The 17158-nt window shown below is 38.8% G+C and overlaps 1 protein-coding gene across 8 annotated transcripts in view; it reads right to left on the bottom strand.

The window, feature by feature from the left end:
* tenm2a (teneurin transmembrane protein 2a) overlaps nucleotides 1–17158 on the bottom strand; it is a 404535-nt gene that overhangs the window by 51200 nt on the left and 336177 nt on the right. For all 8 annotated transcript variants that reach the window (XM_052574348.1, XM_052574345.1, XM_052574349.1 and 5 more), the window contains one exon: nucleotides 4270–4508. In XM_052574348.1, coding sequence (XP_052430308.1) covers nucleotides 4270–4508 — 239 coding nt within the window. The remainder of the gene's footprint in view (nucleotides 1–4269; nucleotides 4509–17158) is intronic.

Here is a 17158-nt window from a genome sequence, read left to right as displayed (position 1 = left end):
GGTTCCTTACCCTTGACCCTCACCCTAAAACCTGATTGTTGATGGATGTAACTCCAGGACCAACAATCCAAGAAAATGGTCTACTTGTATTTCACAACCTTCTCAGCGAGTAAGTATAACCTGTCTTCTGTGTATTTAGTGTGTTAGTGTATATATGTCAGTGTGCCATATAAGTGAGTCGTTGTCTTCCTGTTGCTGATCTGACGCTGTGTTGTTCCTCACCGAGCCATCCGGACCTCAGCCCGTGGAACCAGCATGTAGCCTGATGGAGTCTAAACCTTGTTATCTTTCTTACACATTCCATCTGCCCGTCTGCTCTCCCTCTATCTCCTTCTTCCTTTCTTTGATCACTCTAGGCCAATGAATCAAGCAGTCTTTAGCACAGGCAAGGCCGCGAGGGAGCTGCTGAGCGTTTGTCTTCTCCACAACATGTGATGACAGACCTGTTTCTCTTTTGCATCAGGACCGCTCACCTGTATCCTAGCAACTCCATCCCTGCAGGAGCAGCCTCACAACACAGTGACGAAAATGATGTCATGAACACATGCAACCAGTCTCTTCTCTGTGCTCTCTATCTTGTTTCAACACTTTTCTTCTACTGTTTTTTTTTTCTGCCTCATACTTTCTTCCTTCGTCTTATGTCACTTTGACGCATCTTTTCTGATTTTGTGCTCACCCTCTTTCTCGTTTTAATGCTTATTTCACTCTCTCATATCATTTTGATGCTTCTGTTCTCGTTTGGTCCCATCTGGTCTCATCCTCATCGCTTAATACTTTTCTTTAGTTCTCATTATTTTGTCTCACCTTTTTCTTTTAACCCATCTGATCTGGTCTCAATGCTTCTCTTCTTTTCTCATCTAATCTCTGTTTTTCTTGTGTTTCTCATTTTGATGTTTCCCTCCCATTGGCCTCATCTTAAGCTACGTTGTACATATATACATTTGTCTCATCATGTCTATTCTCATCTTGTCTCATTTCTACTGATCTTTTGACACTTTTCTTTCTTTTGTCATCCTTTTCTAATTCTGTCTTTGTCTTATCTCTTTCTATAGACTCTATAATATCTGGTCTCAATGTTTCTCATCTCATCTTTATTTCTATTCTAGTGTGGCCTCATCTTGGGTTATTTTGTCTATTCTCGTCTTGTCTCATTTTCACTCTTATCTCGTTTTGTCACTACTCCTCTCATCTTGTGCTATCATGTCTCATTTCTTTCTGGTCTCAGACAATCTTATTTTGTCTCAACACTTCAGTTAACACTTAATCTCATCCCTGACTCTCTGGTTTCATGTTAGTGTCTATCTTCTCATTTGGTCTCATCTTGTGTTAAATTGTCCCATCTCTTTCCATTGTCTTTTTTTATCTGGTGTGTTTCATCTCATTACTGTTTCTCTTGTCTTGTCTCACGTTGATGTGTCTCTTCTCATTTGGCTAATCTTGTCTTGTCCCTTTCCTCTTATTTTTGACTTTAATTATTTTCTTCTCATCTCATCTTGTCTAATTTTGACGTTTCATTCTTGCTGGTCTCATCTTGTGTCATTTTGCCCAATCCCTTCCTTTAGTCTTACACTATTTCATCTTGACTGTTCTTGTCTCATCTTACCTTATATTATCAGGTAACATTTATCAGGTTATTTCTTTAGTTTACTCTCATCTCGACACTGCTCTTTGCATCTCGTCTTTTATTTTTTCTCCTTTCTTTTCTGCTCAGCACACCTGTGTTTGTATGTGTTTGTGTGTGTGTGTGTGTGAATGTAAGCCGCAGGGATCTGAAATGTGTTAGTACGAGCATCTGTGAGTCCTCTTCTCCTGGTGCTGAATTTGGGCTTTCAGGGGATATGGTGACGTTCTGGGACAGTTATCCATCCCCAAAGAGAATGAAGCAAAAAGCAGTCTTTCAGGCCTCCAGTAAAAGATGAGGAAATAAAAATAACTCCTTTTCTCCCTTGTTCGTTCCCTCCATGCCCAGTGAGACTGGGCAGCTCTCAGCGGACTCGCAGTCACGTCTGTGTTGGGGAAAATGCTGCAGTGGCACATTTATCTGTTTGTGGGGATGCACTAATATACAAACACGCGCACAAATGTGAACACGTCCATAAACACACTGTCACAGAGCTTAAGCAGGGTCAGTTTCCGGCAGTTAAGACCTCCATCCACTGAATACTGCTGACAGTACAGCTAGAATTACCTTTAGAAAGGTAAATACACATTCACTGGATGAATCCTGTTCAAACCAAGATAAAAGTTCAAACTATATACGGCTGTTGTATGAGTGTTTGGACACTGAGTAATAATTAAAAATGCACACATTCCATTGCATTACATAACACATCAGTGGCATTTGCAAACTAATGATGCTAACTTTTGCTAAAATTTAAAAATTCCCTTCAATTTAATTCATCCACAGATGTAGATCATCACACTTTGTAGTATCATTGCAAAACAAGAAAGATATTTTTTTCATCTTTAAAATAAAAAGCACTTCATTTTTATATTTTGTTATATAATGCATACACTACCATCCAAATGTTTGCAGCCAGGAAGATTATTATTTTTTTACTTCTATTCAGCAAAGATGCATTAAACTGATAAAAAGTGACAGCACAACTGTTTTCAAGATTGATAATAATAGTAAGAAATGTTTCCTGGACGGAAATTTAGCAATTTAATCAGAAATATCACAAATCATGTGACACTGACCACTGGAAAAAATCAACAAGAATAAATCACATTTTCAAATATACTACAATTTAAATGTAAATAATAATACATCTATTATTAAGTGACACTTTCAAGTATCACATCAGTGTCCACACACTTTTTGAACCTTTCCCAGTTTCGATAAGTGAATATCTGTGTGCTTTTATCTGTGAGCTGAGTTTCGGACAGCACAAAAGATCGCGGAGCACTGAAGGACATGGGAAAGGCAGACGGGTTGTTGAATACACGTACAGCGACGCAGGCAGGAAGAACAAGGGCGTTTGTGCTGACTCCTGCACTTGCTGACTGCCCCATCTGTTGAGCGGGGTCCCCAGAGAGAAGAGGGTCAGCGAGGGTCCGTGTGACACATCTGCCCCTTGCTTGGGGCTTTTAAATAGAGACACAGAGGGGACTGAGGCATCCTGCCAGAGCAAAACTCCCCAGCCCAGGTGTGCTTCTAATAGAGGCCACAGAAAGCCAACCTTTACCTCTGTGTCCTCTTTTGTCTGTCTATGTGGCTTTGTGTCTCTATCCTTGTCTCACTTTTCTCTCTGATGTTCATCGAGAGTGTACCTTTTTTCTTGCGTTCTCATGCTGTTCGCACCCTCAGAATTAAACTCATCCAGTGTGAAGAGCGAGGACTCATTTCTGTTCTCCACTGGGGGTCCTTTACGATGCTCCGTGAGGTGTGAGGGGAAGGCCACCGCTTCTCCATTACCCGATAACTGACGTTAGCATAAACTAACGAAACCAGAGAGGCCTTATTGAAAATAATAACACCCCCAAGCGTGTCCTTCACGGGCGCAGTGTGGGGTTAAAGACTCACGGCAGTGCTTTGCATTTAAAGTGTCCTCCCCTACCAGAGGCCCACATCGTCTTTAGGTTGACATGGATATTCAGAGAGTAAACGAGCACTTTGTAAATAGGCTGAAACTAATTTTCATGAGTATATGTATTTAATATAATTAGTAATCTGAATAAAACTGGACTAGTTTTTAATTAATATATATATATATATATATATATATATATATATATATATATATATATAAATATATATATATAAAGGCTTCAAGTAAAGTGGTGTTACCTTACTGTTTTATGTGTACTTCCATAAAGTCCTTTTAAGCCGGCTTGTCAGTTTAGATACATAGAGCCGAAACGTTGCTTTTAAAAATTTAGATCTTAACAATGTAACTGTTGAGTTCTAGTCACAGATCACCCGGTATGAGTTAGGTAACATTTCTACATTTCTCCTCAGGCACATTCAATAATGAGCAGCATCTGGATAAAATATGCACACACATACAGTACACACACGCACGCACGCAAAATAATGATGAATAGCCTACTTAATCTCTATGTGGAATTCAATTATCTGCTTATTGCTATCACCGAATCAGTGTTTGTACAGATATAAGTGCTCATTATAATGCCTAAATGAGTCTCTCAATCGATTATAAAAAGAGATCCAAAAGAGAGACTTAAGAGATGGAAGATGTACATCACAGTCAATAAAAAGCTCATTGAAAGGCTACAGGCAAAAAAAGAGAGAATGGGGTATTTTACCGATGAAGTAGGACAGCAGAATGGCCAGCAGGGCGGCGGCGGCGATCGCCGACAGGGCGGCACATTTCCAGCTGCAGTACTTGGACGGCTTCTTCAGCTTGAAGGCGCTTCTGGAGAAGGTGTTTCTGGGTAGGAGCCGCGGTGGAGGAGAATATACAGTGCCGGACGTCAGGGGGTAACCAGGAGATGAGCTGCTAAAGAGAGGCGTGGTCCCTGAAGAGGTCTTAAACAGGAAATGCCTGCAGAAAAGAGAGATAAATAGCGCTTTTAGTATTTCAAGCACACGTGGAAGGTCACATCCATCCCTTACTGCATCCTCTCTTTCTAAGCTCTGAGGAACATGTGTGTTTGTGTGTGTTTGTTGACCGCTGAGTGTCGCAGACACTTGTTGGGGGTGAAGGAGAGTGTATGCAGCGCCTCAGTGTGGAGCAGTGGACATATGGCACATGAACACACGGCACCGCAGGCCCGTCCCGGCCCACTGAGGGACACTTACACAACAAAGTCACTCAATAATTCAAAAGCCTCCGCTCCTTTCAGGTACAACAGACACATACTGTACAGAGACACACACTTCACTGAGACCATCCGCAGCGGTTTGATTTTCTGGTACGGGGTCATTTCCGTCAAGCTGATGAAAAGAAAAAAATCTAGACAGGAGGATATTGCTGTGTACTTCACAGTGAGATTAATCATTACAGCCTCATAAATGGACTCTTGGCGCAGACAAACAGGACGTGATTTGTTAATATCCAGCCTCAGCACTGAGACTACCGTGAGACAGAACACACTCGGAGATAATCAGCGTTAAGCTTCCAAAAACATCATAAATGCAGTTCATAGACCACAGAGCCATGCAACAACAGACTGGCAGGAATCCACAGAATGTTTTTCACTATGGTGCGCAATTCTGAAAGATCCAACAAATGCCTCACGGATCACTTTTACCCCGACTAGATTTAAAACAGAATTGTTTCTATAACACTCCTGCTACCCTTGCCTTCCATTGTTTGGACAAACAGCTAATTTTGCTAGCTGATTTTTATTTTTATTCGTCAAAAACTCTGACAACAACAAAAATCTGTGACAAAATTAACACTGAACAACACTTATGTGACACATAGGTAGCAGGTTAAACAATTAAATGTATTTTAAACAGACAGTTCACCCCAAATTAAGCACCATTATGTTGTTCTGAATGTATTTTATCTGTGAAAAATAAAAATAAATAAAGAGTAGAAGCTGTTCTTACATTGAATGCATACAGTAAACACAAAAAAGTCTAAAAATCATCTTAAAAGCACCAAACAGTCTCTGACTTGTCAGCTATATAGAAAGTCTACTGAAGCCACACAGCAACATGGAAAGAAGAAGTAGATAAAAAGAATTAAATCCAGTAAAAAATTTACTTTAATAAAAACTTTGAATACGTTTAATAAATGAGAATGACAGCTGCACCAGAAGTTGCGGTGCACATTATGAAGAAAGTAAGTCGGACAGGAGGTTGAGTAAATGATGACAGGATTAATATTTATTGATATTTAACACCAGAAAAAAAAAAGACAGACTTTACCTTTAAGAAATGACATCACTCAGAAAGTAAGTGTCAGAGCGGTCTCTCTGGTGTCACACGGGTATTCTCCAGTCTCTCTTCCGTGCTGCTCTCATTAGTGGTGATACTCGCTAACATAGCCTTAATGCTACAATAGATTATTGATGAAACTTGTACAATTTAGCATTGCACTTAAATAATTTAGCAGTTAATTACTGCTCTGAGCCCCATGCTGGTGTTTCCTGCCCTGCAAATGAAGACTTCAGTCTCAAACAAAGCCCTGTCGCGCCAGCAGCACGAATGCAGTTTTTAAAAGAGGTGTAGTGTAAAATGGATTAGCTGCGGTCACGTTGCTGTTGTGAATTAGCGTAGGGTCATGGGGTTTGTCATGTTTTATCAGGTCCCGTTCTCTATTAAGACCAAATTGAGAGGCTGAGAGCGTTTCTGCGGTCAGGTATCTGCCTGAGAGGCTTGTCTCTGGACCGGCCCCCACACCCTACCCCCCAGATACATCCGTCCCTCATACGTCTAACCTATGAGGGAAACGGCCACAGGCTGCTCACTCCTGTGATCTTTAATAGCTTCTTTCCACAAGATGCTTTCCAATATCTCTGGACACGTTCCAGCAGCGGATTCCATTTCCAGAGCTGATTTTTGTTCCGCCGTGCTCCAGCCCTTCCATTACCCCCATCTCTTATCGGCCTATCCCCATACATCCCTCTATCATCCCACACTCACCCATGGATGGACAGACTAAACCTCCCTGGAATCTGACCTGATGGGACTACTGGGGTCAGTGCCTAACGAACCCATCATGGAGGGATTTTTTTAAGTTTTAACCTACACATACAGCGCACTCTTAAATTCTGTACATTTACACAAGAGAACATGAGCAGATACCACTACAGAATACTGACAACATTATTATACATAATATACATTTTATATATAAAAAAATTACATTAAAAAAAACAGAGAAAACAAGCAGCATTGTGTCTAAAATGTAAGTTTTCTTAACAAAGAAATGGAAAGAGTATCATGGTAGTATGCTTTTCATAATTCACTAGATTCATTCCTGAATATGCCAGTGTTTTAAAAAAAAAATGTTAAATGAATAATTAAATTACTAACTCAATTACGGCAACTTTTTAGTTTGTGAATAAGTTGATTGAAGTTAAGTTTGAATGAATAATTTACGTAAATGGTTCAAAGAGAAAAAAACAAAGAAAAAATTGTCTGCAAATAACAAAGTTTGTCTATTTCCTGTTGCTGGAATTAGATGGTTGAGATGATGGAGATTGTTGTATCCTCCGTAAGGAATCAGTGTTTTTGAAGGAATCACTTGCATATATGGGTCAGTTATTTCAATTACAAAGACAGTCACGTGTCGCCAACTACTGGTGAAACGAGTACAAATTTCCGCCACTAATATACAGATTTAAAATTGGTCTGAAATACACAAACACAGACAAAGAGAGTTAAATAAACAAGCAAAGTGAAAAATACCAGTATTGGTACATTGTATACTTTTTCATTACCATCTCGGTTTAGTTCCAAGCAAACCGTAGTGTTACCAAAACGCGACGTGTAAACTGCTGATCACTGATCACTACCTGTGTCACTGAACATGTGACACAACAGAACCACTAGATTTAAATCAGCACAGCCAGCGAAGGATTGAATTCAATTGTTTTGAACGAGCGCACCTTCTTTTAACAACCCAGAAATGAGTTTTGGTAGTCTGTTGAGGAAGTACAGATGTTCCTCTCATTGACAGCCAAGAAGTGGATCCAATGAGAGCTTGATGGGGTGACACAGAATTAAAAGTTTTTCAGGAATCGAAGCAATACAGGTGGCGCAACTATAACAAAGTGAATTATCCCACCCACTCTAAAGCGGTAGAGTGTAAACTGCAAGGGAAACGAAAACTAAGCCGAGCAGTAGAAAAGCGTCATAAGGCATGACTCCATAACCTCCACATCTGCCTCTTGCCACAATCCTATAGGGAAAATTAACCTCAGAAGAAATACAAAAGAAAAAGATAGAGGTCTGTCCTTCTCAGAAGCCACTAAGGGAGGGATAGAGAGAGTGAGAGCAGGTTGATAAAAGTAATGAATGGTAATAAATGATAATAATGCAGCAGTATAATGAATGGAGGCCACATGGAGGATTCCACATGGTGGCTTTACATAACAAAGCTGTTTCTCCCTAGCTGAGGGTGACATCTATACTGCCTTAGGCCTCACTGACTCACACACGCATGTATAACACATACACACAGGAGTGCACAAACACATGCAGAGCTTGAATAATTATGTGTATGAACCAGGCAGCTCGGTCAGCAGCAGAAAAAAGCTGAATCTCACATTTCTTCGTATTCACATTCACTCCCTGTAATATTCTTTCTGCCCTTCTTGCTTCCCCAATTGATGGTGTGATGCCACAGGCGGTACCTCCACCTCCAGCTTCATGCCTTTATCTGAACCCGTGTCGTCTCCCTTCGCATCTTCCTGTCAGTTGCGACCATGCACAAACTGTAAAGGGAAGCTAGCAGGTTACAGGTAGGCAGTAATCACGCCTGCAATGAGCAGCAGAGTGACAGGAAGGCAGCTGAAGTTCACGTCTAAAAATACAGCTTCGCTTCCTGCGGGCCGCCTCCATGTCATTCCACCACTGTCTGTAGTCGGGTGACTCGCAAGGTCAAGTCAGTCACTTAAATGCCAAATCATTTTTACCCACGCAGAAGGTTGCAGCCACTAATTTGCCAGCTGACAGGGGTGACGGAGGGAAATTAATTAAGGTCATTTTGGAAGCGCGTGCGCTCGAGTTGAAGTGTAACTCATAGCTATTGGCTGAATCTCTGTTGAAAGCTCATTTCATCTCGGGATGGTAAGGGGAAGCCGAATGCGGATGGAGTGGCTTAATTGTGAAATGAAATTAAAATGCTTGATTTACACGGCGTGCTTAATTGACAGTGATTTATGTTGAGCATTGTTTGGGAGGCAAGCTGGGGAAAGAGTTGAAGCCAACTGAGATGATGGGACGTGTGAGAGAGACAGAGAGAGAGAGAGAGAGAGATGAGGCCAGACCAGGGGGTGGACAGGAAATAAAGAGAGGCCAGATTGAGCCCAAAAAAGGAGTGCTGACAGGGTGGGGTTATGCAGAGGACAGTCTGGAGACAATGGCAGTTTTGCACTTTTCAAAGTCCACAGGGAGTAGCATGACTTTACTTGGAGACAGGAAGTGAGAGAAGGACGGAAAGACATAACAACAAGAGAAGAAGAGGAGACAAGGAGAAGAAACTAATTGAGAAGAGACAAAACAATATGAAGCAAGGTGAAGAGACAAGAAATGAGACAAGAGGAGATTAAAGGGGGTGAGATGACAAGAGGGGAAGAACTGAGAGAAGACAAGGAATAATGGAAAATGTGAAAGGAAGAAAACTTAGGAGATGACATAAGAGGAAATAAAAAGAGAAATAAGGAAATGTGAGGAGACGAGATGAGGACATTGGAAACAGGACAAAAGAAAATAAAGACGGAACAAAGGCACTGGATGAGATCTGATGATATGAGATGGAGATGGAGACAGGAGAGCTGTCAAGACAAGAGGAAAAGAGCTGGGAGGAGATTAGACAAAACAAGATGATGTGAGTCCAGTAGAGATGAGAAAAGATGAGATACATTAAAAAAATTAGAGGCACCAAGAGGTAAGGACATAGCAGATAGGACAAGAGAAGAGGAAATGGGCTAAAATTACTAGAGGATATCAAATGAGAGAAGAGGACATAAAATGATACACAATGAGACTAAGAGAAACATGGAGACCTAAAGAGACAATAGATGAGTCAAGATGAGAAGGGCAGTAAGGAGAGGCAAAGAAATGAGAAGAGAAACAATGATGAGACAAATGTTGAAATGAGCTGATATGAGAGGAGATGAGAAAAGAAGAGATGAACCAAAGCAAGGAAACTAAAGGATACAAGAAGAGAAGATGAAACAAATGAACTAGAGAAGATGAGAGGACACCTCGAGGAAAGAAGACAAAATGAGACAAGAACAGAGAGAAGAGAAGAGAAGAGGAGAAAGGAGAAGAGAAGAGAAGAGAAGAAAAGAGAAGAGAAGAGAAGAGAAGAGAAGAGAAGAGAAGAGAAGAGAAGAGAAGAGAAGATGAGACAAAGAAAGGTGATAAGCTCAGGTACTATTTTGTAAGTTCTCTGCAAGTGCTGATGAAGTCACCGTTGAGGTCATTGTATGTGTTGTGTGCAAGAGCTGATTAATGACCATGTCTCAGTACGACAGGTGTGTGTTCCCACTTTACGTGTGTGTGTGTGCGTCACTGAGCGCTGTTAAAAATTGCTGAAACCGGCCCCTGCCACTCATTAGTTGTGACAGCCCCAGAAGACCCCTCATCACCAAACATGTAGTTAGTGTCAGACTCCAGTGTTTATTTATTCATTTTTAACTTTCCATTTCCAGATCTATCCCTCATTTAACTGTCTGATCTCACACTCGCTGCCCACACGCCTCTGATTGACACCCTCATTATATACATCACTTTTCCACTTTAAATAACCAACATCAGCGCCTATCAAGACAGGTAAGTGACCGCGGTCATGAAATACCTCTCTTTGCATGCTGTAATAGGAGTAAAATACTTTTTTAACTGCTTTTTCTTTTTTGGAACGCCCACGTCCCAAAACACCCAGCATGAGAACAGACAGTTAACCAAGACAAGTTTCTCCCTGACCTGAATCACACTTTGTTCAGTTTTGTTAAACTTTGCTTCTCTCCACATTCTCCTCCTGCAATCCAACTATTGGGCGACGGGTAGGCTAAACACCAAAACAAAGGTATCCAAAAACTTTTCTAATTATGTTTGCTGGGATTGCTGCGCCATATCCAGAATTTGATCTGCGTGCTGCACGAGCAGAGAGAGGGCCCATAAATCTTCAGCAAGCTGCGGGCACCTGTATTCTGATTGGCTCCCGTTAGGATAACAAATTGGCCTCGGCGCGCAGCTGAGAATTTAAATCTGCCCCACACAGATACCTTGGCAACCACTGATGAAGTCTGAGAGAGAAAGAGAAAAAGGGAGGGGGAAGAATAGAGGGAAAGAACGAAAAGAGTTTTGCATTGTTCACTTCTCAGCCTGAGCTCGGAATTCAAACTATTTTCTTTTAGGACAATTTTCTTGCTTTTATTCTCCGTTAAAAGCTGCATTTATAACCTAAAATTGCACAACAATTCGCATACTCTTTAAAAAAAAAAAATAAAAAAAATATATATATGCAAACTGCATTTTCATGAAGGAAACGAGTGGAACTTGCCACAAACTGTGCAATAAAGGCCAATCATAATTCAGGATTCAAATAACACAGTGGCATCATTAAAGGGGTCATATGATGGGATTGAATTCTTTTCCTTTCTCTTTGGAGTGTTACAAGCTCTTGGTGCATAAAGAAGATCTGTAAACTTGCAAAGACTAAAGTCTCAAATTTAAAGAGATATTTTTTTATAAAAGTTAAGACTCGTCCACATCCCTCTAAAACAGCTCATTCTAACATGCCCCAATATGTTAAGGGGCGTAACATTTCCATCACACGCTTGAGGTATTCGCCCAATCACAACGCACTGGATAGGTAGCCAATCAGAGCACACCTCACTTTTCAGACCAGTGAGTCATGTAAAAATCGATGCGTTTCAGAGGGAGTAAAGGAGAAACAATAATGCACAGTATGTGAAATTTTGCTAATGACATCATATATTTATTGTCAGTAAGATTTGGAATGAAACAAGTTTACAAATGATTATTTAAATGCACCTAATGTATTACTGCTAGCTTTAGCACATGTAGTCCCTTCCCTTAGTAGTAAGATGTTTGTGAATTGGGACGTTTCACGCTAAACTCTGAAAACTTAAATACATCTACCACAATGTCTTGTATCAATGCATCCAGTTAAATTATCTGAAATGCTAAAAATATATGAGTAGAGTCTGTACATGAAGTGGTTGTGGCGAAAAGTGTGAAAGAATAAAAAGCATGAGAGAGACTGCAAGCCCTACAATTAAACATTCACAAGAATCATCTTCCTAGGTCGAATATTACATTGCCCATAACCAATGGAGGTGAAATGATGCTGCAACATCAAATAACTGCAGAGGCATCTGGTTCAAGGAGTTCACAGACATGTGAATGTGTGCACAGCGTATCGCACAAGTCAAATTGAATCTCTGATATCAGCACAAACAGACAAATCAAATTCTCTCGTGGCACACGGACCCAAACTGCACTTTAAGAAGTTGACACAGGACCCTGCTGCAAACACACACAAAAACAAACACCAGCCGGGCCATAACCACAACACACACCTTCAAAAACATCCCCCATGCCGTGCATGTGAGCGCGCTCCTCTTCTTTGGCTCAATTGTGATATTGCGACCTGCTTTGGAATCTAATTTGAGTGTGCATGAGTCTATATGGAAGGAGAAGAGAGCAGCTCGCGGCGTCCTGAGATGAGAACAAAATTGAAGCAGGCATCAGCTGGTGAAGAGGCCTCACTCCATGATTGGAAATAAGCCTTCACAGGACCGAGCCGTCTTCAGTCATTTATGCTGCTGAAAACCGATTCCACCCTCCTCCTTGTTTTCCGATCTCTCTACCTCTCACTCCTTCCTAGCCGAAGCAATCTCTCGGATCCTCCCCCTTTCCCCCCAGCTCGTCTCTCTCCTCTCCCTATACCTGTCTGACAACTGCATACTTTGGCAATCAATCTTGCGGTACTGGCAGCTGCGCAGGCACCTCTCGAGAAAGGTTTGTTTTCCTACTTTAGCAGGAAAGGCCTGACCTATAAAATAACAGAATTTACATAGAGGACACGCACACACACACACACAGAGTTGTGTGTTCCTGTCTAAATGGCTCTGGGTGTTAATCTGTAGGTGGGATATACAGGTTAATCATTCTAAGCCCCTTTTATAAGTCATCCACCTAAAGAGAAACAGGCATGACCTCTAATTCCAAGAAGAAAGAAAAATATTCTTTGCTTTTAAATATCATGCTCTTCACTCTTTCTTAGTCACAAGATCATCCGGATGGCCACACAGAGAGATTATATTCCCATTTGTCTCTATTGGTGTTTAGCCTTCTATAGCAGGGGTCATAAAAAGTTATAATCACTGATGTGAATGATTAATGTTAAATTTAGTTGTTCATTGTTATAAATATATGGTGAGCGTGATTTCACCAAGTACAACATCCTTGTTGATCCTGGAACAACATTCCGATCAACCAATCAGAATTGAGATATAACTTTTCAGGAAATATCTGTTTTAGGCTTAAAATCAGGGTTAGGTGCTTCTACACGCTTGTTAATCAGCTATCATTTCCCTCTGATTTAAGGAATAAATTATGGGTATGGTTAGGTTTAGGGGTAGGGATTGGGTTAAATCTATATTTCTATACCAGAAATATATACATGTCTTACAGTACATTTGCATGTTGATATAAAGAAATGGCACAAATTAATCAGATAAACTAACTGTTGCACATGCAAACGTATCTCTTCGTTTTTTTTTTTTTTTTTTACCAATACATTGGTCATTTGTTCATGAAAAAGTAACTAGAAAAGTGCAGACCAAAAGCTTCCCCTGAAACTCTCATGAGCATGGCCTCACAGGAGGCAGCTGTTGCATCATATGGCTGGAGATTTTTCTCTTTGGTTTATAAAACTGCAGAGGTGGATTTGGTCGGTGTTGTTCTCCTGTAGAGTGAAAGGCAGGCAGTGTGTGAAAATGCTCTCTCTGTTGCTGTTGAAACAAAAATAAAAATAGGCCTATTAACTTTAGTGTGTCGGCTTAGTGCTTTGTTACCCAGAGGCGAGAGGAGATGAGCCTCTGCAGACACAGGCTCCTCAAGCCTCCATCTCTCCACACTGAGGAACTGAGCGCTTGTCTGTCCATGTGACATTCTGTGATATTTATACAGCTGAACACATCTCTGATCTATTCGGCTACTTAATGTAAAGGGATCCCTTTTAAGCAAAATATTTTTTTTAATGACATATTTGCTTTCATTTCAAATTGCCTTTTATATGCTTATGGGGATCTTTACCCCCCCAAATGACAGTTGTTTGTGAGAAAGAAAAAAAAAACATTTCAAGGGATTTATTTTCATTGAAAGTAATTTAAGTTTACCCAGCAATTTTGGGCGAAAAACCTGACCGGAAACCTCAAGAGATAAAATTAAGGTAATAAACAGAAATATAGCTGCAAGCAGCGATGGCGGGCTCAAGCCACCAATGCCATCGCCACCCCGGTGGCATCAGGTAAAGTGTGCCCAGCGGGCACATGCATTCATAATATCCCTCTGGCAGTGAGGTTTTAAAGGATATGGCAGTTAAAGGGTTAATCCGAATCATCTAGACTTTAAAATTACATTCACAGAACAATATATATATATATATATATATATATATATATATATATATATAATATATATATATATATTTATAACTTTAGTAACACTTTACAATAAGATTTCATTTATAAACATTATGTTAACATGAACAATATTTATATAGCATTCATTCATGTCAGTTAATATTCCAAACTTAAACATTAAAACATTGTTTTATTGTGATTTTTTTCCAAGAACATTTTACCAATTCCAAACCATATCAATCTTAATAACTACCATTATTTTTATTTAATCATTTATAAGTGCTATACAATAGTCCAGGAAAGCTGGAAGAGAAAAACACTTTATATTCATGTGTGTAGAATTATTAGGCATGTTTTCTTTTGCAGATGGAATGCGCTAAAAAAGAGTTTTAACTCAAACTGTAAAGTCGAAAATTATGAAATACCCATGAGAAATATCAAACACAAATGCAATACAGAAATGGATAAGTTAAGACTTGACCATTATACAAAAAATGCTGACTGGGTCATGAGGTCAGAAAAGAAGAAGAAAAAAACAGGTCAAGAAGAACTGACAAAAAGAATTGCAAAATAATTAGGAATTAATGTGAAGACAGACTTTCAGGAAAGGAGGTGGAATAAAAATGAGCTCCTAAATCTTAATCCCGGATTCTGGAAGATATATTCCTCAAACCATCGGACAAGAGTAGGTGGTGCTGGTCCTTCACGAGTCACTCTAATCTGTTCATGAAGCCTATATATAAAGTCTTAATATATAGTATTTCACAATACTTCATGGTATTCTAATTAAATCATTTTTTGGAATCTTAGATTTCTCAGAACCTGACACATTGTAATTCTGAGACTCCAGGAAAGTGGCAGCTCTGTAAAATGTTGGCACTGGAGACTAAATGCTCCCTGATAGTTTCACACCTAATTCACTTAACACACACACACACACACACACATTACCCACAGTGACAGTGGGACTGAGTGACATCAGATTTATGATAGTTTTTTAATTTTCTATCATCCATATAGTGTTGTATAGTCATGAAACTATGCATATTTCCTCAGAATGACTTGTCTTCTATGTGTACATTTTTTTGAAGTGTTTAGAAGCTGCACTTTAAAAAAATAAAAGACATTTACTGGTTACTTTTTTACTGTTATTTCAAAAAATCACCACGACAAAACCATTCAAGCTATCCAAAATTCATTCGCATCTGTTCTGTAAGATAAATTCTTTAAACAGTGGTAAAAGAGGATGTGGTGCTGAACCTTCAAGAGTCACTCAAAACGTATCTGTCCATAAAGCCTATAAAGAATTATTCTTAATATACAGTTCACAATACTTCAGCTTGTTATTCTAATTAAGTGAGGGTCATTTTATCAGTAAAATACATAAAATTCATATTATTTTTCTTTGAAAGATTTCTATAAATGATTTAAATCATACTCGTTTCTACAATAATTATTTAAAAGTGATCCTATAGCTCCATCAGGTGGCCATTATTGGTACTAAGAATTGCAAGCTTGATTTATATGTTATGATAGTTTTAATTTTTTGCTGGCTCTTGAAAATGATAAAGCTTTGAAACTTACTGTGGTTCCTTCAAATGATGACTTCTACGTATATAAAAAATTATGAAGAGTTTGGAATGAAAAAATTTAAAGATATAGTAAAATAACTATTGTATTTTTTTATGTTACTTTAATAAATTGCTATGGCCACACCATTTAAGGTGTCCTAAACCCATTCGCAATTTAACATCTTCAGTATATTGGATTCATGTTAAAAAAAAAGTTTGGTGTGAACTACTTGTGTCTTCTTGGAGGAGTATGAATTCATTTACAGGCTGATTTTATCATAAATCCACAATAGAATTTCTGAGTTCTGTATCAATCTGTGTTGTTGTTTGTTTATTTTTATTTTTTTATTTTTCATAGGAAGATAACTGATCCTTTACTCTCCTTTTTAATAAATGTGCTTATAAACCAAAAACAAGCTATTTATAGCTGTATTTATAAACTGCTTACTACTGACTATTAATATTGGGACAAGGCTTTATAAAGCATGAACTGACTATTTACTTTTTGAGTTTGAAATTATTATTTGCAGCACAAATAAGGTTTTTTACGATTTTTTAAAATTCCTAAAACTGTAAGAAAAGGATAAGGCCTAAGATTTCTATGTGAGTGGCTAAATTTATTTGTTTTTATAACTATAATGCATAAACTATGAAATTATACAAAATATATAAAAAAGTACAACAGTTATTGTTTTCCAATGTTTTTTAGCCTACTGCAATCATTCTAAACAGCTTGAATAAAACCTGTTAATATTTATTATAGACCACTGTAACTGTGTATAATCTAACAAACAAGTTTATTATGAAAATAAAAGTGTGTACACCAGATAAATTGGACGATAAAGAAATTGCTAACAATAGTATAATAGAGCATGTTTTATGTTTTTAGGCGTTTAGATGCAGAAATGGACAAATCAAATGTAAAATAAAATGTAATTGATTTAATTAAATATAGATTAATTCTTGTTAGAGCAAAATAATAAATAAATAAATACGTACACACATTAAAAACGCAGCCAAGATGAATGAATTACATTTTTTATATAGATTAAAATTGAAGACAGAAGCAGCTGGTATACGCGGTCACTTAATATTCAAATCCAGTAGATCCACTTCAGATATATTTCTCAACGGTTTACGTTCACGTGGCTGTTTTCGTTTATATTCGCCAAGCTATTTTGAAATAATCTTGTCCGTGATGTGTTCGTTTGTACGACGAAAGCCAGAATCCTGCAGCTCGAGAGATACATGTTATTCTGCCAGTCGCGCTTTCAAATAGTCTTGCACACTTAAACGGGTCACAAACACCTGCATTTAGCTCTTGT

This window comes from Carassius gibelio, chromosome B14 (genome assembly GCF_023724105.1).
Source record: "Carassius gibelio isolate Cgi1373 ecotype wild population from Czech Republic chromosome B14, carGib1.2-hapl.c, whole genome shotgun sequence".
In the NCBI taxonomy this organism is placed as follows: Eukaryota; Metazoa; Chordata; class Actinopteri; order Cypriniformes; family Cyprinidae; genus Carassius; species Carassius gibelio.
This window is presented reverse-complemented; position numbering and strand designations above follow the sequence as displayed.